Source organism: Erpetoichthys calabaricus, chromosome 6, assembly GCF_900747795.2.
Source record: "Erpetoichthys calabaricus chromosome 6, fErpCal1.3, whole genome shotgun sequence".
Classification (NCBI taxonomy): Eukaryota; Metazoa; Chordata; class Cladistia; order Polypteriformes; family Polypteridae; genus Erpetoichthys; species Erpetoichthys calabaricus.
The window spans coordinates 53,586,242-53,612,235 of NC_041399.2; the positions used below are offsets into that span (position 1 = coordinate 53,586,242).

General features: G+C 38.7%; 1 protein-coding gene across 1 annotated transcript in view; it reads left to right on the top strand.

The window, feature by feature from the left end:
- Positions 1–614: 614 nt before the first annotated feature.
- The window catches only part of mcmdc2 (minichromosome maintenance domain containing 2), a 29,480-nt gene continuing 4,100 nt past the window's right edge, over positions 615–25,994 (top strand). Inside the window, exons 1-12 of the mRNA XM_051928745.1 lie at positions 615–720; positions 8,314–8,444; positions 8,544–8,603; positions 9,477–9,672; positions 12,807–12,929; positions 16,064–16,165; positions 18,931–19,059; positions 19,168–19,402; positions 20,775–20,980; positions 21,063–21,226; positions 21,741–21,920; positions 24,021–24,163. Of these exons, the coding sequence (XP_051784705.1) occupies positions 615–720; positions 8,314–8,444; positions 8,544–8,603; positions 9,477–9,672; positions 12,807–12,929; positions 16,064–16,165; positions 18,931–19,059; positions 19,168–19,402; positions 20,775–20,980; positions 21,063–21,226; positions 21,741–21,920; positions 24,021–24,163 (1,775 nt within the window). The remainder of the gene's footprint in view (positions 721–8,313; positions 8,445–8,543; positions 8,604–9,476; positions 9,673–12,806; positions 12,930–16,063; positions 16,166–18,930; positions 19,060–19,167; positions 19,403–20,774; positions 20,981–21,062; positions 21,227–21,740; positions 21,921–24,020; positions 24,164–25,994) is intronic.

The following is a 25,994-nucleotide window of genomic DNA, read 5'->3' on the forward strand; positions in this document are numbered from 1 at the left end:
ATGGGGGGCTGGGCAGTCTCATGGTCTGGAACCCCTGCAGATTTTTTTTTCTCCAGCCGTCTGGAGTTTTTTTGTTTTTTTTGTCCATCCTGGCCATCGGACCTTACTCTTATTCTGTGTTAATTAGTGTTGTCTTATTTTAATTCTTACTTTGTCTTTTTTTTCTTCATCATGTAAAGCACTTTGAGCTACATTATTTGTATGAAAATGTGCTATATAAATAAACGTTGTTGTTGTTGTAAGCGAATGTGTTCACAATTCATCCGCAAGTACAGTACATGGTATTCAGGGTGCAGGATAGTTAGGTATAGGCGAGAAGATCCATTCTTTATGAATAAAAAAAAAGTGAGCCGATCTTCGGGGAGGAAGATGGCAGCCAGCAGAGCAGAGTCAGGTCCGTAGAAGGTGAAAGGGGCGGACGCATAGCCGATTAGCCACGGCGAGAACAGGCCATTCAGCCCATTGGCTGACAGCTCGCCAGTCCGTTATCCGTATATGGATGCACCCTGATTCGCGTGACGTAGCGAGCAGGGCGCGCGTGCGCACGGGCCGTTCGTCTTGCTTTTGAAAAAAGGGCGGCAATTCTGCTGCGTTACGCGCCTGCCTACTGCTTCATGATGGACGCGTTTGCTTTGGAAATGAAAGAGGCTGCGCTCACCTATCTAGACAGAAGCGGAGGACTCCCTAAATTTATAGCCGACTGCAAAGAATATAACACAGGTATGTTGAGACCGTTTTTTATTTTTTTAATAAAGTATTAAAGATAAAACCAACGACTCGACGTGACGTTAATCAGGAAATACAGTACATTTGTTTGCGTGTGGCTTGGATTGAAACATTTTTGGATTCGTAAGAGATCTTACTGAGAGCGCATTGCGCATAGGTTTAGTATTTCATAACAAAAGATGCCTATATAAGCCTTCCTACTTGTATTCTAACCACCTTATCATCTGATAAATACTTAATTATGGCAGCCTTGCCCGGAAAAAACATGCTGTAACTGGATTAACAGTATTTATCTATATATGTTTCAAAGGTAAAGGGTACATGTACAGTGTTCAACTACACAGAAAAAGGAGTACTTTAGCACTGTGCCTTGTTTAGAGATGAACATTTAAAATATTTATTAAAAATAAATAAATAATGAATTGAATGAAAGTCTCCAAATATGAGCATTCCCCAAGTAAAGCCTCACCAACTGACCTAACAGGTAATGCAGTACTAAATGAATGGGTGTTCAGCTTTGGTTTAAGTGTTGAAGGCTGACATGACATCTCTTATATTGGCTGGTAGATCATTCTAGATTTGTATCACCTCTAAAGCAATCCTAAAAATAGCAGTGTTGAGAATTAACAGTATGATAATTATATAATTAATATTATAGAAGATGTATGCCAATATTCCTTAAAAATAGGTTGTGTACATGTACCCTTTATAATAATAAGTCCTACCCAACTGCATCACAGCCATTTACAAAACTGTTTGCAAGCAATAGGAATCATGCCTTCTGTAGTATAAGATGTTTTCTTAACCCAAGGCTCTAAATCTGTTATGTAAAGATGTTGACTTAACTTCTCTGCTACAGTATGCTAAAAACACAATAATTATCTCAATATTTACCTTTGCTTTTAAGATAATTTCAAGCAATTCCATGTCATCTTGGCAGCTTCCAAAGACACATTTCTTGTCTGTTATTATGCAGCTAGCTATAATTCTGATATACTGTATGAGACTTACAATTCAGGTATTTTGCATCATTCCATTGTCTCCCGCTTATCCGAGGTCGGGTCGCGGGGGCAGCAGCTTGAGCAGAGATGCCCAGACTTCCCTCTCCCCGGCCACTTCTTCTAGCTCTTCCGGGAGAATCCCAAGGCGTTCCCAGGTCAGTCGAGAGACATAGTCCCTCCAGCGTGTCCTGGGTCTTCCCCGGGGCCTCCTCCCGGTTAGACGTGCCTGGAACACCTCACCAGGGGGGCGTCCAGGAGGCATCCTGATCAGATTCCCGAGCCACCTCATCTGACTCCTCTCGATGCGGAGGAGCAGCGGCTCTACTCTGAGCCCCTCCCGGAAGACTGAGCTTCTCACCCTATCTTTAATGGAAAGCCCAGACACCCTGTGGAGGAAACTCATTTCAGCCGCTTGTATTCGCGATCTCGTTCTTTCGGTCACTACCCATAGCTCATGACCATAGGTGAGGGTAGGAGCATAGATCGACTGGTAAATTGAGAGCTTCGCCTTGCGGCTCAGCTCCTTTTTCACCACAACAGACCGATGCAGAGCCCGCATTACTGCGGATGTCGCACCGATCCGCCTGTCGATCTCACGCTCCATTCTTCCCTCACTCGTGAACAAGACCCCGAGATACTTGAACTCCCCCACTTGGGGCAGGATCTCGCTACCAACCCTGAGAGGGCACTGCACCCTTTTCCAGCTGAGGACCATGGTCTCGGATTTGGAGGTGCTGATTCTCATCCCAGCCGCTTCACACTCGGCTGCGAACCGATCCAGAGAGAGCTGAAGATCACAGCCTGATGAAGCAAACAGGACAACATCATCTGCAAAAAGCAGTGACCCAATCCTGAGCCCACCAAACCGGACCCCCTCAACGCCCTGGCTGCGCCTAGAAATTCTGTCCATAAAAGTTATGAACAGAATCGGTGACAAAGGGCAGCCCTGGCATAGTCCAACTCTCACTGGAAACGGGTTCGACTTACTGCCGGCAATGCGGACCAAACTCTGGCACCGATCGTACAGGGACCGAACAGCCCTTATCAGGGGGGCCGGTACCCCATACTCTCGGAGTACCCCCCACAGGATTCCCCGAGGGACACGGTCGAATGCCTTTTCCAAGTCCACAAAACACATGTAGACTGGTTGGGCAAACTCCCATGCACCCTCCAGGACCCTGCTAAGGGTACAGAGCTGGTCCACTGTTCCGCGACCAGGACGAAAACCACACTGTTCCTCCTGAATCCGAGGCTCGACTATCCGATGGACCCTCCTCTCCAGGACCCCTGAATAGACTTTTCCAGGGAGGCTGAGGAGTGTGATCGCTCTGTAGTTGGAACACACCCTCCGATCCCCCTTCTTAAAGAGGGGGACCACCACCCCGGTCTGCCAATCCAGAGGCACTGTCCCTGATGTCCATGCGATGTTGCAGAGGCGTGTCAGCCAAGACAGTCCTACAACATCCAGAGTCTTGAGGAACTCCGGGCGTATCTCATCCACCCCCGGGGCCCTGCCACCAAGGAGTTTTTTGACCACCTTGGTGACCTCAGTCCCAGAGATGGGGGAGCCCACCTCTGAGTCCCCAGGCTCTGCTTCCTCATTGGAAGGCATGTTAATGGGATTGAGGAGGTCTTCGAAGTACTCCCCCCCACCGACCCACAACGTCCCGAGTCGAGGTCAGCAGCGCACCATCCCCACCATATACAGTGTTGACACTGCACTGCTTCCCCTTCCTGAGACGCCGGATGGTGGACCGGAATCTCCTCGAAGCCGTCTGAAAGTCGTTCTCCATGGCCTCCCCAAACTCCTCCCACGTCCGAGTTTTTGCCTCAGCAACCACCAAAGCCGCATTCCGCTTGGCCTGCCGGTACCTATCAGCTGCCTCCAGGGTCCCACAGGACAAAAGGGTCCTGTAGGACTCCTTCAGCTTGACGGCATCCTTCACCGCCGGTGTCCACCAACGGGTTCGGGGATTGCCGCCACGACAGGCACCGACCACCTTACGGCCACAGCTCCGTTCAGCTGCCTCAACAATAGAGGCACGGAACATGGCCCATTCGGACTCAATGTCCCCCACCTCCCTCGGGATGTGGTCGAAGTTCTGCCGGAGGTGGGAGTTGAAGCTACTTCTGACAGGGGGCTCTGCCAGACGTTCCCAGCAGACCCTCACAACACGTTTGGGCCTACCACGCCTGGCCGGCATCCTCCCCCACCATCGAAGCCAACTCACCACCAGGTGGTGATCAGTTGACAGCTCCGCCCCTCTCTTCACCCGAGTGTCCAAGACATGTGGCCACAAGTCCGACGACACGACCACAAAGTCGATCATCGAACTGAGGCCTAGGGTGTCCTGGTGCCAAGTGCACATATGAACACCCTTATGCTTGAACATGGTGTTCGTTATGGACAATCCGTTACGAGCACAGAAGTCCAATAACAAAACACCGCTCGGGTTCAGATCGGGGGGGCCATTCCTCCCAATCACGCCCTTCCAGGTCTCACTGTCATTGCCCACGTGAGCATTGAAGTCTCCCAGCAGAACGAGGGAGTCCCCAGAAGGTATGCCCTCTAGCACCCCCTCCAGGGACTCCAAAAAGGGTGGGTACTCCGAACTGCTGTTCGGTGCATACGCACAAACAACAGTTAGGACCCGTCCCCCCACCCGAAGGCGAAGGGAGGCTACCCTCTCGTCCACCGGGGTAAACCCCAATGTACAGGCTCCAAGTCGGGGGGCAATAAGTATACCCACACCAGCTCGGCGCCTCTCACCGGGGGCAACTCCAGAGTGGTACAGAGTCCAGCCCCTCTCAAGGAGATTGGTTCCAGAGTCCAAGCTGTGCGTAGAGGTGAGTCCAACTATATCTAGCCGGAACCTCTCAACTTCGCGCACTAGCTTAGGCTCCTTCCCCTTCAGAGAGGTGACATTCCACGTCCCAAGAACCAGCTTCTGTAGCCGAGGATTGGACCGCCTTGGTCCCCGCCTTCGGCCACCACCCAACTCACACTGCACCCGACCTCCTTGGCCCCTCCCATAGGTGGTGAGCCCATGGGAAGGGGGACCCACGTTGCCTCTTCGGGCTGTGCCCGGCCGAGCCCCATGGGTGCAGGCCCGGCCACCAGGCGCTCGCCATCGAGCCCCACCTCCAGGCCTGGCTCCAGAGTGGGGCCCCGGTGACCCACGTCCGGGCAAGGGAAAACGCCGTCCAAAATAGTTTTTCTTCCTAGGAGGTTTGTTTAACTGCTCTTTGTCTCATCCCTCACCTAGGACCAGTTTGCCTTGGGTGGCCCTACCAGGGGCATAAAGCCCCGGACAACAGAGCTCCTAGGATCATTGGGACACGCAAACCCCTCCACCACGATAAGGTGGCGGTTAAAGGAGGGGTATTTTGCATGATGTTTTAATTGTGTGTACACACTGTGATGATCACCAATATATTGTTTTTTCATGTATTATATTACTTTATAAAAATGAATATACATGGCATTTGTATAAAAGAACAGTTAGTGATAGACAAAGCTTTGATTTATACTTTATATGATATTGGCACACAGTGTATAAGTCCAGCAATTCCTGTATTTTTAAGTACTTTCATTCAGAAACAGAAACTTAAACTGTAGTTGTAAGAAATTCCTTTCTGCAACTACTGTAGTTTACTTCTAATAATTTAGTAAAATCCTTGTTTGTTTTAAATTTACCCTATTATTATTATTATTGCTATTTTTGAGTCTTAACATTACCTTTATATATTGTATATCATGAAGTTTCACAAGATATACATTATGAAAATTACTGTTATGCTTCTTTTTTGTAATCAGTTCTTATATGACTGAAATATGCATTTTGAGTCAACCATAGAAGGGATATAATGAATTATAATTTACCTATATTCCTAGATTATGGAAAAATGCACATTCAAAACCACATTTCTTTAAACAACACATAAGAAAAATACATTTTAACATTTATTGTGCTATACTCTTTTAATTCATTCACAAAATATATTGAAAGGAAAAGTTATGACTCTTTTGTTTTTTTTGATTAGTGGACGATTCATTTTCAAAGAAAAATGGTGAAATTGTGCAGATGAATTAATAGTTGCAGTGAACTGACAAAAATAGGACTAAGCAGAGAGAAATATGAAAGAAATCCTCACAATAAACACTTTCTACCCTGTTTAGAACGTAATACAAAAGAGATGAGAGGAGAGCGAGAAAAAACATCTAAGTATCTCAACTTGCCTTTCCAATTTTGATCACAAAATGAAAGGGCACTGCAATAATAAGAAATAGCACATTATGTCATAAACCTGCATAAAAGAAGACAAATCCTTCTTTTGGGAGTTAAATTAAAACTAAATGTTTATTTACCTTTCTGAAACAAAATCTGTCATCTGTCACCATATATTAGATGAACTGTATTTACCTTTATTCTCAAAACAGGATCTAATTTATGCTTAAAGTTCCATCAAGCCTCAACAAAATTAAAGTTTACCATATTCTGTTTTACTATGTACATACAGTGGTGTGAAAAACTATTTGCCCCCTTCCTGATTTCTTATTGTTTTGCATGTTTGTCACACAAAATGTTTCTGATCATCAAACACATTTAACCATTAGTCAAATATAACACAAGTAAACACAAAATGCAGTTTGTAAATGATGGTTTTTATTATTTAGGGAGAAAAAAAATCCAAACCTACATGGCCCTGTGTGAAAAAGTAATTGCCCCCTTGTTAAAAAATAACCTAACTGTGGTGTATCACACCTGAGTTCAATTTCCGTAGCCACCCCCAGGCCTGATTACTGCCACACCTGTTTCAATCAAGAAATCACTTAAACAGGAGCTGCCTGACACAGAGAAGTAGACCAAAAGCACCTCAAAAGCTAGACATCATGCCAAGATCCAAAGAAATTCAGGAACAAATGAGAACAGAAGTAATTGAGATCTATCAGTCTGGTAAAGGTTATAAAGCCATTTCTAAAGCTTTGGGACTCCAGCGAACCACAGTGAGAGCCATTATCCACAAATGGCAAAAACATGGAACAGTGGTGAACCTTCCCAGGAGTGGCCGGCCGACCAAAATTACCCCAAGAGCGCAGAGACGACTCATCCGAGAGGTCACAAAAGACCCCAGGAGAACGTCTAAAGAACTGCAGGCCTCACTTGCCTCAATTAAGGTCAGTGTTCACGACTCCACCATAAGAAAGAGACTGGGCAAAAACGGCCTGCATGGCAGATTTCCAAGACGCAAACCACTGTTAAGCAAAAAGAACATTAGGGCTCATCTCAATTTTGCTAAGAAACATCTCAATGATTGCCAAGACTTTTGGGAAAATACCTTGTGGACTGATGAGACAAAAGTTGAACTTTTTGGAAGGCAAATGTCCCGTTACATCTGGCATAAAAGGAACACAGCATTTCAGAAAAAGAACATCATACCAACAGTAAAATATGGTGGTAGTAGTGTGATGGTCTGGGGTTGTTTTGCTGCTTCAGGACCTGGAAGGCTTGCTGTGATAGATGGAACCATGAATTCTACTGTCTACCAAAAAATCCTGAAGGAGAATGTCCGGCCATCTGTTCGTCAACTCAAGCTGAAGCGATCTTGGGTGCTGCAACAGGACAATGACCCAAAACACACCAGCAAATCCACCTCTGAATGGCTGAAGAAAAACAAAATGAAGACTTTGGAGTGGCCTAGTCAAAGTCCTGACCTGAATCCAATTGAGATGCTATGGCATGACCTTAAAAAGGCGGTTCATGCTAGAAAACCCTCAAATAAAGCTGAATTACAACAATTTTGCAAAGATGAGTGGGCCAAAATTCCTCCAGAGCGCTGTAATAGACTCATTGCAAGTTATCGCAAACGCTTGATTGCAGTTATTGCTGCTAAGGGTGGCCCAACCAGTTATTAGGTTCAGGGGGCAATTACTTTTTCACACAGGGCCATGTAGGTTTGGATTTTTTTTTCTCCCTAAATAATAAAAACCACCATTTACAAACTGCATTTTGTGTTTACTTGTGTTATATTTGACTAATGGTTAAATGTGTTTGATGATCAGAAAAATTTTTGTGTGACAAACATGCAAAAGAATAAGAAATCAGGAAGGGGGCAAATAGTTTTTCACACCACTGTATAAGCACTATTAATACAATTTCTTTTCACTGACCAGTATTTTAAAATTTGTTTGAATAAAGCAAAACAACTTTTAATACAATAATACATTTAACATAATTTATCTTATATGTAAAATAGCATTCTGTAAAAAGGTTCAAATTTTAGCTCATTTTCTGTTTGTGTAGAGTTTATGCCTTCATTCTTTGTATGTGTTTTTTGTTTTCGGGATATTCTGGATTTCTCCAATATCCATATTAGTGACTATAAATATGTAAGTATGCCTTGCGATGCACAAGTTCCTTCCTTGCACTCTACCGTCTCCAGCCCCCACAACTCTGAATTAAATTAAGAATATTCATACATGTTATGCAATGTTATATTTGTGAAAATTTACATTTTATTCAGGCTTCTCTAATGGAATGCATGGTATAAGAGAATAAATTAAAATGAACTGATTTTTTCACAGATTTAAAGCAAGGCCTAGCAGTTTATACTTTTACCATTCTGGTAAATCCCTCTGATTTGATAGAAACTGATGCAAGACTTGGGAATTATTTGTTACATGAACCACTGAAAGCAGCCTATTACTTTCGTTCGGTGAGTAAAAAAGAATACTTATTATAACTTCCAACATTTCTGAATAATAAGTCATCAGTATTACAGAACTTTAAAGACACCCTGAAATTCTGTTTGCAGGTATGTTTCATTTCAATCAAGACACTTTCACTTATTGAAAAAGTACACACTGAAGCTCAGGTATGAACAAAGTCAGTGACATTCATTGAAGTTATCAGCTAGTGTTTGTTCAAATATGTTCGGCTATAGAAATATGTAAAAGGAATTTTATTTTTGGTTGCTGCAGGCGAAAAAGTTAGTTTGTGGCAAGGCCATAGTAACAAGCCTCTTTAATGTCATGCAAAAGGCAAGGGAAGGTACTGGAGTAAATATTTATTTAGGCACAACTTGGATTTTACAGTTAATACAAGAAAGACACTACTGACCACAGTGGAGCTATGCTGAGCTACCAGGGAGTTGCACTGAATTTTGTGAGGTTTCTCCTAGATCAACAGACTTTCTGTTCTAACAAATTTTTAAAGCTACGCAGAGATGCATGATTAGAACTGTTTATTTTTGTTGTCAAAAAGTACTGCTTTCACTGAAGAAAAAATATTTATTGATGACCACATTCCCTGTTCCTTTATTATGTTTCCTGGTAGCAGTGCACTCAAAGCCACACTTGTGAGTGTTTGAAATTCAATACCAAGTCATATGATAAACACTTCATTTCTTCCATTATTAATAGCCATTTTCATATACAAGCCACTACTATGGTATACAAAACCTTATTTTTGGGTAATACTATGAAATACAGAACTTTACTTTTGGGTAATGTGGCCAAGAATTTAGGATTTGAGCTGAAAATACTGTATTATTACAGTTTGCAATTAGATGACATTTAACAGTAGTAACAACTTGCTCTACCAGTCCATATTACAGTATAAAATAATGCAGAATTGACTCTAGGCATGATACAATAATTATCATACTGTATATGAGGCAAATGCCTCTGGTTGATTTTAGAAATTTCACATAATGCCCTCTGCATTCAAAATGTATTTATTATTTCAGGTAAATATAATTTTAAAATTGATGCATTTGCCCCCTTTGCCAAATTATCACTTGGACTTGTGTGACTACCCACGACAATATGGACTAAGAAGAAATTTTGTGATAGAAGGGCTGGTGATAACCTTAACTCCAGTGACAAAGTATACACGAGGGGCAAGGTTTCTTTGTACAGAAGAAACTTGTCAGTTCTCATCAGGTAACAATCAAAGAAAAATGTTGTAATTCAAGGCTATGACAGTTTTGTCTAATTAGAAGAATAATGATACTGCAATTGATGCATTTTCATATACAAGAAACTGAATTATATTTTAAGTTAGTCAAACAATTTATTTCATCAGCTTCTTATGAGTATGTGAATTTCCCCTTGGGATTAATAAAGTATCTATCTATCTATCTATCTATCTATCTATCTATCTATCTATCTATCTATCTATCTATCTATCTATCTATCTATCTATCTATCTTCTTACTGCTAATGCAATTAATGTATTTAGTAGTACCTTCCTATGTGTTTCACTGACATGTGCTGTTCCACTTGCATATTGTTGTCCGTTAATACATTTTTTTGAACTTAGCTTTCTTCACTATAGGTTTACTTGGATCATGGCAATATCTCAGTAGCAGTGTTCGTCATATTACAGTATATTCTATTTGGAAAAAGAAAGCCCTTCCGACTTCTTAAGAACCATGTGTGGCAGTGTTGCACAGGAAAGGTAGAGGTTTAGTGAGACAGAGTTCTCCGCTGACATCATCAGGAAGTACTCCACTTGCAGTGATTCGAAGTGGTTCCTGCTCACATGAGCATGGGAGTTCTTCAATTAGCTCATGCTTTAAGGAACTTCTTATGAAGCAGATGTCATGGGTTCCCAGTTACCACAGTACAAATTTGTGAACTGTGATAGTTTGTGGTTTAAGACCACAGCAAAAGAAACCACACCAACAGATTCTCTTCTCAGCTCTAATCAGTTACATGATTCTTGTCTTTGTTCCTCCCACTAGTGAGATTTTACCCAAACTCAGCTTCTAATTCTAAGCCTCAGTTCTTTCTGGCATGGAATACCTTTAAGCCTTATTCTATGTTCCTATCCAGGATCACAGCATGGCACTTACTGGATACAAGAACACCAGGGTAGAACTCCTACTTCAGGTTCCCGGTTCCTTTGCACCACTGACTTCACAGAACCTTTTAAACTGCCGTGTCTCCAAGACTGCATTCCTGCTGCCTATCCTTTGTTCAAATCTTGGATCATGTGGACTTTTCCTGTCCTTCATGACTAATATGTTTCTAAACTGTTCCCTAAGATTTTATTCTTCAATCGCCATTACTGTAGACAGTGTATGTTGCTTCCTAGCACCCTTCATCCTTCTGTACTAGTGTGCAGAGTTCTTTTCTCCCTACCATTGTGGGGATGTTTTATATGTGGCACTTAACCTCGGCCTGTCAGATCTTAGTGAAATCCTGGCCTTAACTTAGTTTTAATTTTTTGTTCACTTTCAAATTAAGACTGTACACAAGTCATAGAGTAGTATGAATACAACATATTGCCACTTTGTTTTTACTATATTTATGAGCCTGCCTCTAATTTCCAATGTGTTTGGAAGCATTGCTTACAGAACAATAACTGCTGGACACTGCGATAAAGTTGCATGAAGTTATTTAGTAATTGTGGTCATGGTAAGTTGAGAACAATGTGAATATTAAGTTTATGCCTGTTATTGTCTTGTGTTCAGAGCACAGAGACATTCTTAATTGTAAGAGAAATAATCAACAATTCAACATTCTCCTGTGCTATGATCAGCAAGTATTAGTAGTCAGATGTGGACCTTACTTCTAAACCTCTGAATTCTTCCTTCCTCAAAAGTAATTTTTTTAAAAGTACCCAGAAAATCACAATGATGTAATTAGTTATTGCAATAAATTGTAATAATACACAATGGAATATTAGATTGCAAAAGTAGATGTAAGGTTGCCATGTTCAAAACAAAGTATCATTCTCTACCATAAACTTGAGTATAAAATTGGACATTATATGTCAGATATGCCATAAGAGAATTTTATATTATTCTGAAAAATCCAGATATTGGACAGTGAAGGATGTGTAATTTAAAGTAGTATTTTTGACATCTTAGATTGCTATTATTTAGAGTTATAAGTGTATCTGCACTTTGGCAAATATTCACAATATTTCTTTAATAAGGTTTTGACTTAATATAGCCTGCTCTTCCAAACCGCTAATCATGTGATGGCAACTCAATATACAGAGCCTGCAGACATGGTAAAGAGCTTTACCTTCCATTCAACCAAACATTTGAATAGGTAAGACCATTGTGATCTAAGAAACTTTGACTATGGTGTGATTCTTAGCGCCATATGTGGTTTGTTTCAACATATCAGACATAACTGCTTTATTGAGATTTTCACACACATCAGCATGTAAAATTTATAGAGAATGATGAAATTAACAAAAAACATCCAATGAGACACAGTTCTGTTTATACAGAAACCTTATTAATCAGAGTGGTCAGTGGGGAATGGTTTGATCTCTTCAAGTTAATGTAAAGGTAAGAAATACTCAAAAAAAAAGAAAAAGAAAAAAAAGGGCTTTCTATAGTAGTCATGTGTGGAAGGCTACCCCAAATGCACTGAACCTTGACTTAGATGTGCTACAGTGGCAGACCACTTACAGCATCTAAGAAAAGGAAGATGAGACAAAAGAGGAATACAAATGGAATAGTGAGCATAAACATCCTGCTTTGTATCAATGGTGTAGACTGGTAATGACTGCGTAATGGTGTGTGAAAAATATTTTTAGTAGAAATTGGACAAATTGATCATCATTTAAAGGACCCAGCACATGTAAGCATTGTTTCTGTCCATGTACATCCGTTTATGACCACAGTTTACCCAGTTCCAAATAGATACTTTGATCACATTAATGCATCATGTCAAAAGAATACATCGTCTCAAGATGGTCCAGCAAATATTACAGTAGCCTGCACAGTTCCCATATCTCAGTCCAATAAAGCATATTTTGGAATGAGGTGGAACGGAAAGTTCACAGTATGAATGTGTGGTCAGAAAGAAACGCACCTTGTTGAAATAATGGCTGTTGACACAAGGGGGTTGTAACCTCTACTAGATAAGTGTATCTAATAAAGTGCCAGTTGAGTGTATATGTTACATAAAGAGTAACTGTGGCAAGATTCTTAAATTTAGATAAGCATATGTAACAAGGCTTTGATAAAACTTGATTAAACTGAAATAACTGTTAAGGTAAAAGATATGTGATGTACAGTATGTTTCCATCATTATAAATATTTGTCTTTTAGGATTTCATTGCATCCGTGTACACATTCCTGGAGCAACAGAATCTGCAACAGTGAGAAATGATTTTACCTGTAGTTTATGTTGCTCAGCCCTGAAGGAGGATGTGATGTTTAGAGTCTTGGGAAGTAATTATCACATTTTTTTTTCTATGATTTACTTTTAGACAAGAAAACCTAAGTCATAAATATTATTTTGTAATAATAATTTAGAAATGTCTTTTGCTGTGTAAATTCCATAAGACTTAAACTTCAATTATATATTTAAATCAACAGGTGCATGAAATACAACATTTGCAGAAGAAAACATTTTTCCTAATAGCACATTTTGAAAACATTAAATACTATATTCCAACCATCTATGCATCCACATCTTATTGCAGTATAGGGTTTAGGGGAAATAGGAACTTACCTTGGCAACATTAAGTATAAACAATAAACCAGGCTTGGGATGATTATTCTAACATTATCATTGTTGTGAACATCATGTACTGTAAATGTTACTTCAGCAACAAATTAATTTGATAAACTAATATAAAGCTAGAAAGTTACAAGCATCTTTGCCAAAAAAGGGGCTATGCACCTTGAAAAACGTTTTTAAAGTAAATGTAACACACCTCATTATATTATAAGCTGTGAAATAAAAGTACAATTATGATTTATAACATTTCAGTACTATCAATGGTTATTTCAATTTTATTATGAGATGGGAGTAGTATGGTGGGCCTCAAGGGGCTCATTTTCATTCATGCCCGACCATCCTCTATGTATTTTTTTTCCCAATTCAACCTATAGCTTTGTAAATTTTTCAGATTATGCAAGTTTCTTGGCTGTGAGCATAAATAAAGCTGTTTGGTTATGCAAAACTGTACAATTGTTAGTGAATGTGGGTGTGTGCATTATTGCATTGTAAGCAATCTAGCATCCATCTGGCACTGCTTCCCGATTTGTGCAGTGTTGCAGGAAAAAAAAAGCTCCATGTGAGGCTATAGTGTAACATTTCACGATAAATGTAAATATCAAACTAAATATATACATATATACAAAACAGACTAGGTGCCTGAAACATAAACCAAAGTAGCAGAATATCTCAGCAGTTCTACTCTGGTGCTACTGTACTTGTTAAAGCAGTGCATTTCATTAATGAAGAAGTGTATCCAGGAGAAAGTTTGGCTGTACTAAAACACAAACACACACAAACTTTAAAGAAGAAGATGCAGAGAACATTGTGAGTTTTGCATGCCTCATGGTGTTGTAGTTCTGTAAATTCACTGTCTTGTGCAGTGCTCAGAAACTGATTTTCTGTTAAAACAAGCTTGTGGATGTACAGTTGGAATATCCTGAGCTCCCATAGAACAAAGCACAGCAACATTTTTCATAACTAAGGTGTTAGCTTGACAACAGGGAACAGGTACAGTGATATCTATCTATCTATCTATCTATCTATCTATCTATCTATCTATCTATCTATCTATCTATCTATCTATCTATCTATCTATATAAGCCAATTCCTGGAATTCTAATTGCTTATTGAGGAATTGCTTTTAAGCCTCCAGAGATTCCTAAAAAATAAATGATGTACAATAAAACTACCATTGTTACAATCCATATTACTAACCGAAGGTTGTAAACCGGATATGGATGCAGGGCGCATCGAGGCGCACGCGCACTGCCACACTGCAACGAGCCCGCTACAGACACAGCCACAGAAAACACAGAAACGAGAAGGTTGTAAACCGGATGTCACGCGCACTGCCGCGCTGCAACGAGCCTGTAATCAAACGCAGCGGCTTCCCAGAGTCAGTATGTGGCGCCCAAACAACACAACCTGTGAGCTACACTTGCTGTAATCAACTGTGCCAGTAATATAGATTACATAACGGTCACAGACTCTAACCCAGCGGCTTCCCAGACTCAGTGGCTGGCACACGAACACCACAACCTGTAAACTGAACCTGCTGTGCTCCACTCTGCCAGCAGTCGGTGTCAGCAAAGGCGACGGATTCACGTCTCCACAAAACGAGACCGCTCTACTACAGATATGCTTATGTAATTAAATGACATTTCCCCAGACGCACCCACCCTCCATGATATGTCATCCATCCAGATATCGGACGGAACAGAAACTGATTGCCATTCTTGGATTTCCGATTCGCTAGCGAATCGCGGGCTTACTTGTCAATTGCATAACACACAGTTTCTTAATGTGATTCTGTTAGGGAAGTTTGAAGATTTGTCTCTACACAGTAAAAAATCAGAGAGGAAACAGAACAATATGCAAAATGAGTTGTTACTTGTAAAAAAACACTCAACAGTTCTTTATAGTCTTTCACTGGTCATGCAATTCAATATAGCAGCCGCAACCTTAAAAATAGCAGAAATCTTGTTACTATGTAAATTTTATTATTTAGACAGCAGTATTAAGCAATTTAAACTAACAAATCAAAATTTCCTTTGTATAAGATTAACCAAAAAAAAATTTTTTCTTTCAGTGATAAGTTCAATAATAAAACTTGGTTTAGGGATAATGATAAGGCCATAATGCAGTGTGAGGAAATACAATTCAATAATTAACTTATGAGAAATAAGCTTCTTGTGGGCATTTTGTTTTAAAAAATATTAATGGCACACATTAAGAAAAAGAAAAATTTCAAGCAAGTTGAGACAATAACATTTTTTTAGAGAAAAGATAAAAATCCATCCATTATCCAACCCGCTATATCCAAACTACAGGGTCACAGGGGTCTGCTGGAGCCAATCCCAGCAAACACAGGGCACAAGGCAGGAAACAATCCCCAGGCAGGGCATACACACCAGGGACAATTTAGGATCACCAATGTACCTAACCTGCATGTCTTTGGACTGTGGGAGGAAACCGGAGCACCCAGAGGAAACCCACACAGACACAGGGAGAACATGCAAACTCCACGCAGGGAGGACCAGGGAAGCGAACCCAGGTCTCCTAACTGCAAGGCAGCAGCGCTGCCACAGCACCATCGTGCCGCCTAAGATAAAAATACTCCTTTAATAATAATAAAACTTATTTTTAACAAATGCAATGTAATGTTTTCACTTTTTTTGCATTTTTTCTATATTATAGTTTCTTATTTTTAGATGATCAGTGCATCTGCCTTTACATTACTTTCAAATAAAATCTCTGACTTTGAAAGTATGAAGTAACTTTTACAAAGCATGCTTTCTGTTCTATTAATTTTTTGTCTTCTTAAAAGATTTAAAATGTGATCACACATTTCTTTTTTTAGACAAGCAGCTTGTTGAAATTATCCATGTTAAAGCTGTAAATGTACTACGATGTCAGTCTGCCAGACCATTCAGGTTTCAGTCCACTACAGTATTTTTAAGAGGTAAGTTTGGACCCTCTAATATTGTGAGTAAAGCACCAGTTATCATTCTGAAAAAAAATATTAGCTGTCACGTCTTGTCTTGAATTTGAACTTGAAGTTGCAGTGACAGTGCTTGAAGAATAGTAATATATCTACACTAATGTAAAATAAAGAATTTGGCCCTATTTTTATTTCCTAGTTTCTGTGTATTTTTGGTAAGTCTTCAGCCAAAATCTAATATTAGATAAAGAGCATCTGATTGAACAAATGTAACTCTTTTTTTTTCATTTCTCTAATTTTACAAAGTTACCAAATGCCAACTGGCAATGTGTAAGAAATAATTGTTCTTCTAGTTAAATCTACTTGTATAAAGGGATAATTAAAGTCAGCTGATTGAACTCAGTAAGTTTCACTACAGACTGCCCTACTCAATATAAACTTAATTTATTTTGACCCTTATCATCAAAAAAAGTTACCAGCACAAAGACGTGGAAAGCACATAATGACAAATTCAGAGACAAATTCTGTAAAGTTAAAAAAATGCATTGACATCTGTCAGTCTGGAAAACCATTTGTATATCTCTGGGACTTCAATAAAGTACAGAGGCCAGCCATACTCTCCAGCAGCAAAAATATATAGAACAGTGGTGAATCTTCCAAATAGTGGAAGAGAAATTCAGGAAAATAAATCCAAGGACTTGGCAAATATCAAAGTTTATGAGCACTGGGCAAATATAGGCTTCAATATTAGGGTGGTGCAGTGGTAGCACTGCTGTCTCACAATAAAGAGGCCAGGGTTTACATCCTGGATCCTCCCTGTGTGAAGTGTGTATGTTTCCCTGTATCTGTGTTGGTTTCCTTCCACAGTCTAAAGATATGAAGGTTATGTGGATTGGAGACACTAAATTGGACCTTGTGTTTGTGTGTTCATTCTGTGATGGACTGGTGCCCTCTTCGGGGGATTATTTTTGTCTTGTCCCTTATGCTTGCTGGGATAGGCTCAAGCCCCCTGCGACCCTGCTCAGAATTAAGCAGGCTTAGAAAATGGTATGGTACGGAGAATATTAAAATCAGAAACCTCTGCTAACCAAATATAACATAGCTGCTCATCTTTTATTAGCCAGGAAGCATCTAGTTGATCTCCAAATGTTTTGGGAGAATGTTCTATGGATGAACGTTTCCCTTATTTCCAGAATAAAACAAACGCAGCAAGAACATCATGCTGATAGTCATGCTTGGTATTGGAAGTGTAATGATGTGGGGATGCTTTGCTGTATCAGGAACTGGATGGCTTGTTATAAATGAAGAAAATATGTACTGTATTATGCTTGTTAACCATACAGTTCTTAAGGAGAATGTCCAATCTTTCTTACTTGGTATGAAGCTAACACATAGTTGAGTCCAACAGCAAGACAGTCATCCAAAACACAAACTAAAATCTACATCAGAATGGAGGAAAAGAAGCAAAGGGCCTAGACAAAAGTAGAGACCAAAATCCAACAGAGATGCAATTACAGGTCCTGAACCGAGTAGGTCATACTCAAAAGTTTCCCAGTGTTACTGAATTAAAGCAGTTTTACAACTGATGGTTAAAACTGACCTACAGTTACATAAAATAACTACAAAAATGTTTTAATTGCCATCATTGCAGCTAAATGTAGTGCAACCCAGTTTTTAAGTATAAGGTAACAATTTCTTTTCATGTGGGGGCAGTTGTTGTTGGTTAACATTGTTCATTCAATACATGAAATAAGTAAAAAAGTGTTGTTTGCTCAGGTATCCTTTATGTAATAATACATTTCTGTTGAACAACTGAAAACATTCAGTATCTAAATTTACAGTAATAGAGTAAATCGGGAAGGATGGGCAAATACTTTTTCACCACACGGTGTCTATTGTTTAACCAATTAAATTATTTGTCTATTCTGTATTATTTATTTATGCGGATACACAATTGGTTGTTTCATTAAATAACCTGCTTCAGCTATTTTGTGATTTACTACAAAAGGACATGCATGAACTTGCTGTAGAGGAATTCTGCTTTGTCAGTTTGGATGTGAACACAGCCATATGTTCAAAACAGAGAATGAGTAAAACAATTTAGGTAATAATCAAGAAAAGTACTTTGTTGAATGGCATTTAGTGATTATGAATTCTTTTATTATGAACAAAAACTTGCTTTTTATTTTTAGTTGCATATCATATGATCTGTAATTTTGTGTAAAGCAATACTATATTGTCTGTTCAGTTAGTGCATTCTTATTAGAAGCCCTCTACCCCCTCAAATAACCCTGAACTAGATAAGCAGATTAGAAAATGGATGGATAGATTAGGACCTGTTTGGTTTTGAAAGATGAGAATAACTAGCTTGTAAAGTGTTTTTGTTAGAAACAACTCACCCACCTTATTTAGGAAAATACAAAAAAGCTTACTTCTGGACAACAAGGTAGCGTTTAAAGAATGCCATGTTGCCATTCTTTCTCCCAGTACCAGTTTTATTTGTTCATTTTGCAGGAGTGAGGGGTATCAGAAGTATAGTATGTTTTATAAATTTGAAGATGTTTTCCAACTCCAAGACACTTTAAAAAGAAAACAGCAAACATCAGTAGTAATTATTTTCATTGAAGACAGATTATTCAATATATGGAACTTAGAGAAAAGTAATACAACTCTTCCTTGAGTTTTTATCATTATCAAACTTGTACAGTATTAGCCTAGATTTTGCTATAATTTACTAACTTTGTACTCTGGTGAGATATTACCATTAATCACTGTTTTTTTTTCAGATGAACTTTGCAACCAAATGAAATTTGGAAAAATGTACAGTATCATTGGAATGCCTGCTCATGTACATAAATTGCCAAAAGTTAAATTAAGAATTGAAGCTAATAGTGTTCAGCCTCTGATTCCTAAATGTAAGATATGCATGCACTAAAGATCATATGTTTGGGCTTATTAGTATTGTAATTGTGCCCTACTTAAACACTTTTTATATATCTGTTTCTTTTTCTTTTTTAATTTAGGTCTCAGTTCAATCAGTAATAATCTCAAGTGTCTACATTCAGTTTGTGCCTCTTCTCCGTGGAGGTTTTCTGCAGTTCTTGCTTATAGTTTTGGATCATGTATAGTTCCTCCAGGCATGTACATTACACTGAAGTTCTGCCTGTTGCTCAGTGCAGTATTGATTAGTAATAAGGAAGAATGCTTAAAATTCCTTGATGTACTTGCTTTAACCTGTGACACCATTACAGTGGGAAGGTATTTATTTTTTCTGCATTGACTACAGCTTTAATTGTATGATTCATATCCTATCTTGCACTGTTACATAACTGCCTGCCCTCATAACAGAAACAGTTTTCCTGGCTTCAAATCCTGAACAATGCACCGTTTGTCAGGTGTTTGTACATTCTTCCTATGTCAGTGTCGCCTTTTTGTATGGTTATTCAGGTGTTCTCCATGCATCTCTAAGTAGTGAAGGTTAGCCTCACTGGCAACTGCAAAAAAATTCCATAACAACAAATATTGGTGTGTAAGTGTGCTCTATGATTGTCTTGAGCTCACCCACATAGGGTCTGTTACTGCTTTGTGCTTAATGTAACTGAGATAGGCTCCAGCTCCTCATGGCACAATATTGGAATGACTGGGTTCAGAAAATGAGCTTTGAGAACTTTGATTTTATACAGTTTTCCAAATCATCATCAGGTCAGTGTGGTGTAGTGGTTAAGGCTTTGGTCTTAAAACCCTGAGGCTGTAGGTTCAGATTACTGAAACTTTGTGATCATGAGTAAGTCACCTCACCTACCTGTGCTCTAAAGCAAGTTGTCTTAGATAATGGTGTTGGCCAAATAATAAGTAATGATAATTTAATGCTTGAGTAATAAGAATATCAATATTTGAGTGCAATACTTCTTTCTGACTATCTCACTCAGAAACATATATGTTTCTGTGTACAATTGTCTAGAATGTAATCTTAGCCAATCAGAAGTTTTAACATAGTGGCAATGAAATACTTATTTTTAGAGCTGCAACCATAGACAAAATAACTGGTCTGGCATGAGTGAGTGTAGGGGTATATGAGTGTGGCCTATGATAAACTAGTGGTCCATCAAGGGTTAGTTCCTGCCTTATAGCCAGTGCTGCTAGAAAAGACTGCATAATCTTATAAGTATAAAAATGGATTAAGAGAATCAAATGAGTAGCTGGATTACAGTTTTCAAAGATAATGTTGAAATAATACATCTGTTTCACATACAATCTCTTCATATATGGGTTACAAATTTGTGGAATTAAAACCTTACCTAAAGACAGTAAAAGCAAAGCCTATACAGCATATATTACACAACACAGACATGCATATTTACACCATTTAAAATTACCAATCATTTTGGTAACATGTCTCTGGAATGTAAAAAAAAAAAGGATGATGAAGCCTGTGTAAACAAGGATAAAAGATCTGTCCCCATAAAGAATGCATCTCATCCAAATGTGGACTTGGAAAAAAAGTAATTATGTGGTTGCAATAATCCCTAGTAATACATTTTAATTTGAATTTGAACAGAACAATGTAAGATGCCTTGATTAATGAATTTTATTCAATTTAAACTAACACTGTCTTCACAATTATTTTCAGGCTTCTAGAATATTGTCTTGATTTTGTACCCTATGGAATTAAGCATTTGATCTCTGGGGAGATTTTTGCCAGAGTCTCAAAGGATGAACATGGAATTGGGACAGCCAGCATAGAAGCCGGGTCTGCCTTGCTAGCTAGTGATGGGATTTGTTTTCTTGGAGATCTTACTTTATACAAGAAAGATAAGCTTGAACTGCTGTGTTCTGGTAATGATGCAAACATAATTAAAAATGATGTCATGTAATCATTTACATAAATTGCTTGAGACATTTTTTTAAACCATTACAGCTTTGGAAACAAGGACCACTGCTGTATACATTTCTGGGAGGAAATATGGAGATGTAGACCAACAGTTAGTTTTTCCACTAACATGTAATTTTTGGGCATTAGCTGATGTTACATATTCCAGCAAGAAACCATTAAAATCAAACAGTCTTACCCAAGGGAGAGAGGTAAGTTAACTATTTTCTTAGAAGGAGGTCCAGAGTTTGAATCGCAGCCTGATTATTGTCTGAGTGCAGTTAGCTTGTTCTCCAAATGCTTACCTTGTTCTGGAGGCAGCTGAAAAAGCTGATTCAAATATGTGTGTGTTTTTATAAATCTGTTGCTTTGGTAACATTATCCATATTTAAACCACTGGTATATTACTTGTAGTCGACTGCTAGCTGAAAGACTAATTGGAATTTGAGACAAGATGCCCCATTATCCTCTAGCAAACCCTCCAGTTTTCCATTAGGTTAATTTCTTTGTAAAACATTTCGTTTTAGTGCTCACTGTTGAAAAAAAATATTATGAAATACTTGTACTTCAGTAGTCAGAATAAAGAAACATCAAATTTCCTTTACTACATATTTTAGATTTACATTTTCAACTGTTAACACAATAGAGCTTTAACAAAAGACATGTACAGACAATGCACAGATTACATTGAAACAGCTAACGTGTTCACTTTTTTCAATTGTTTAGGATTTTGTCTCAATACCATGCAACGTTATCGAATCCTTTGGTCTCTTAATCCACTGCCAGGAGTCTGCCAGTGACTTTCGAGTTCAGTGTGTTGTCCAACATGCTTTGAAAGCAGCAATGGACCCAGAAGAACGTTTGTATCCAGAGTCAATTCAGATTCCCATGCACGAATACAAAGCAGTAAGAAAATAGAGTGTTGATATTATTAATTACTCATTGGTTACTAAAACTGTTAAAACAACATGCATGTTTACTTATATATCTACAATAAGGTAATTTTCCTTCCCTTAAATATGTAGTACTGGCCAGGAAATGTATCTCAAAGATTAAAATGAAAACTGTGCTATATAGTCCCACTATAACAAATATTTAATCAAAATATCAAGTAATGTTGTAGGAGTTTACTTTTAACAAGTCATTGCCAAAAATTTTATAATTTGAAACATAAGTCATATTCACTAGATTACCTTCTCAAGTGTTCTTAATCTAGTTCAAGGAAGTGGGGCATATTAATTGCTGTATATTTTAACATAAAATCTGGTGTATGAGAAATGTCATATTGTAGTCATCTTCTCCAAGAAAACTCAAAACCTTACAGTTGTCTTGAAAGTTTGTGAACCCTTTAGAATTTTCTATATTTCTTCATAAATATGACCTAAAACATCATCAGATTTTCATTCAAGTCCTAAAAGTAGATAAAGAGAAACCAGTTAAACAAATGAGACAAAAATATTATACTTGGTCATTTATTTATTAAGGAAAATGATCGAATATTACATATTTGTGAGTGGCAAAGGTATGTGAACCTTTGCTTTCAGTATCTGGTGCGACCCCCCTTTGCAGCAATAACTGCAACTAAACGTTTCAGGTAACTTGATCAGTCCTGCACACCAGCTTGGAGGAATTTTAGCCCATTCCTCCGTACAGAACAGCTTCAACTCTGGGATGTTGGTGGGTTTCCTAACATTAACTGCTTGCTTCAGGTCCTTCCACAATATTTCCACAACATTTTAAGGTCAGGACTTTGACTTGGCCATTCCAAAACATTAACTTTATTCTTCTTTAACCATTCTTTGGTAGAACGACTTGTGTGCTTAGGGTCGTTGTCTTGCTACATGAGCCACCTTCTCTTGAGATTCAGTTCATGGATAGATGTCCTGACATTTTACTTTAGAATTCTCTGATATAATTCAGAATTCATTGTTCCATCAATGAAGGCAAGCCGTCCTGGCCCAGATGCAGCAAAACAGGCCCAAACCATGATACTACCACCACCATGTTTCACAGATGGGATAGGGTTCTTATGCTGGAATGCAGTGTTTTCCTTTCTCCAAACATAATGCTTTTCATTTAAACCAAAAAGTTCTATTTTGATCTCCTCCGTCCACAAAACATTCTTCCAATAGCCTTCTGATTTGTCCACGTGATCTTTAGCAAACTGCGGACGAGCAGCAATGTTTTTTTTGGAGAGCAGTGGCTTTCTCCTTGCAACCCTGCCATGCACACCATTGTTGTTCAGTGTTCTCCTGATGGTGGACTCATGAACATGAACATTAGCCAATGTGAGAAAGGCCTTCAGTTGCTGAGAAGTTACCCTGAGGTCCTTTGTGACCTCGCCGACTATTACACGCCTTGCTCTTGGAGTGATCTTTGTTGGTCGACCTCTCCTGGGGAGGGTAACAATGGTCTTGAATTTCCTCCATTTGTACACAATCTGTCTGACTGTGGATTGGTGGAGTCCAAATTCTTTAGAAATGGTTTTGTAACCTTTTCCAGCCTGATGAGCATCAACAACTCTTTTTCTGAGGTCCTCAGAAATCTCCTTTGTTTGTGCCATGATACACTTCCACAAACATGTGTTGTGAAGAACAGACTTTGATAGATCCCTGTTCTTTAAATAACACAGGGTGCCCACTCACACCTGATTGCCATCCCATTGATTGAAAACACCTGACTCGAATTTCACCTTCAAACTAACTGCTAATCCTAGAGGTTCATATGCTTTTGCCACTCACAAATATGTAATATTTGATCATTTTCCTCAATAAATAAATGACCAAGTATAATATTTTTGTCTCATTTGTTTAACTGGTTTCTCTTTATCTACTTTTAGGACTTGAGTGAAAATCTGATGATGTTTTAGGTCATATTTATGCAGAAATATAGAAAATTCTAAAGGGTTTACAATCTTTCAAGCACAAATATAAATGTTGTAACAGAAAACAATGCCATCTAGTGGAAAAAGTGAAGCAATAACCTCTTTGGCTATTTATGTTACAGCTGTTAGCCAATAGCAGGAGTCTACAAGTTGAACAAAGTTGTGAAGCAGAAAGATTAATCCATGGTTACTATCTAGCAAGTCGAAGAGTTCGGACTGACCCAACCTCTGGCTCAAAATTATCTACAGCTTCTGTTAGGCTTTTGTAAGAACCTTGAATGATAGCATATGTGTGATGTTTAGCAATATTTTTGGTTAACATATAAATAATGTATGTTTAGTAAAATATATATTTTGAAAATTCATTTACTTTTAATTGTAGCTTCACATACAGATAGTCTCAAATATTATAGAGGAAAATTCAGTTTTTCCATGTTTAAATTAAATAACCAAAATATATGTCACAAGAAAGAGAAGAGATACAGTAAAATAAAAAGAAAAATGATAACTTGAACACAATATACAATACATTTCTTGTTGGGCTACACTGCAGTATAAAAGGGCTCTTGCGGTCTTTTGCCCACCAATTTTCTTGATCCACTTATTTTACTTAATTCATTGCACACACATTTTTTTCCTTCCTTCTGCTACTAGTAGTTCTTTGCTGCAAGTTGAAAAGAAAACTCTCCTTGTTGTAAGGAGACCAATCCTTAACCCTTATTTTGACAGATTTATATCAAATGTACAGTATTTTGATAGTTTTATTCTAAATTTTAGTTATCCTGGCACTTGTACAGTTGCTGTGTGCAATGTAAATACCGTATACATTCAAATATAAGCCGAGTTTTTCAGCACCCAAAATGGTCCCGCTGCCCCCCAGTATGCGAACAAGCCAGTTTCCCTTTCGGTTTGTGCGCGCCGATGATTTCTGCACGTGTTCAGTCTCTCCCTGTGCAGCGTGCGAGAGAGAGAGAGACACACACACACACGAGAGCAAGAGACAGACACACACACACACGTGTGTGCAAGAGAGAGATGTACCATATTGTTTTTGTTGACCCTCTTCTCCACTTACAGAGCTAGTTTACTGTTTTTCTTTGAAAATACTCAAAAACATTTAACCTACTGATGCCTCAATTAATGTACAGTAATTTTATTGGTATTTATTTTGATTACTGAAACTTACCAGTAGCTGCTGCATTTCCCACCCTAGGCTTATACTCGAGTCAGTAAGTTTTACCAGTTTTTGTAGGTAAAATTTAGGTACCTCGGCTTATATTTGGGTTGGCTTATACTCAAGTATATACGGTAAGCTGTCTAATGCTGATGCCAGGTATCTTTGGGCTGTTTCTTGAAATCATTTAAGTCTCTGATACTGTTGATCATGACACTATTAATACAGCACTTAAATAATTATGGTGAAGTTACTGGAACACACTGTACCAGGATGTGCTCTGCTGTGATTGGTAGAAAATTAAGATTTCTGTAACATGTCTAATGATTTGTGCCTCAAGGTTTAGTCCTTGCTCTGCTTCTTTTTAGTGTCTATATGATGCCACTGTGATTCTTGGTTTGCCAGAATTAGTTTGTGTTGAAATTGTATGCAGATGAAACCCTGGTGTCTATCATAGATCAAATATAATGAAACTCTGTGCCCACTTATGTGACATCAATGTATGGATGTCTAATAAGTTCCTGCAGCTGAACTACCAATGTGGAATCTCCAGATAAACTTAATGCCTTTGTACCACCAATAGACCATTTGTAGTGTTTGGTCCTTCCTCTTTATCTCTAAAGCAGAAAGAGTGTGTTATGACATTGTCATCTCTTGATTGGACTATGAACATACAATATATCAGTGGCATTCGTGCTGGATGGCAATAGGTTACAACATGGTCAACGGTACTGGCAGAATTAAGATGTGGACCAAGCATAATGAAGACATTGCGCTTCAATGACTTGATCACACTGGAAAACTGAACAATATTACATCCAAATTCTGCTTGTGAGGTTAAACATTTACCTCTTTGTTGCTTTGTTCCTTTTCCTTTTTCATTTGAATAGTTCTGTGAAGTCTGTTGTGTGACTGATCAATC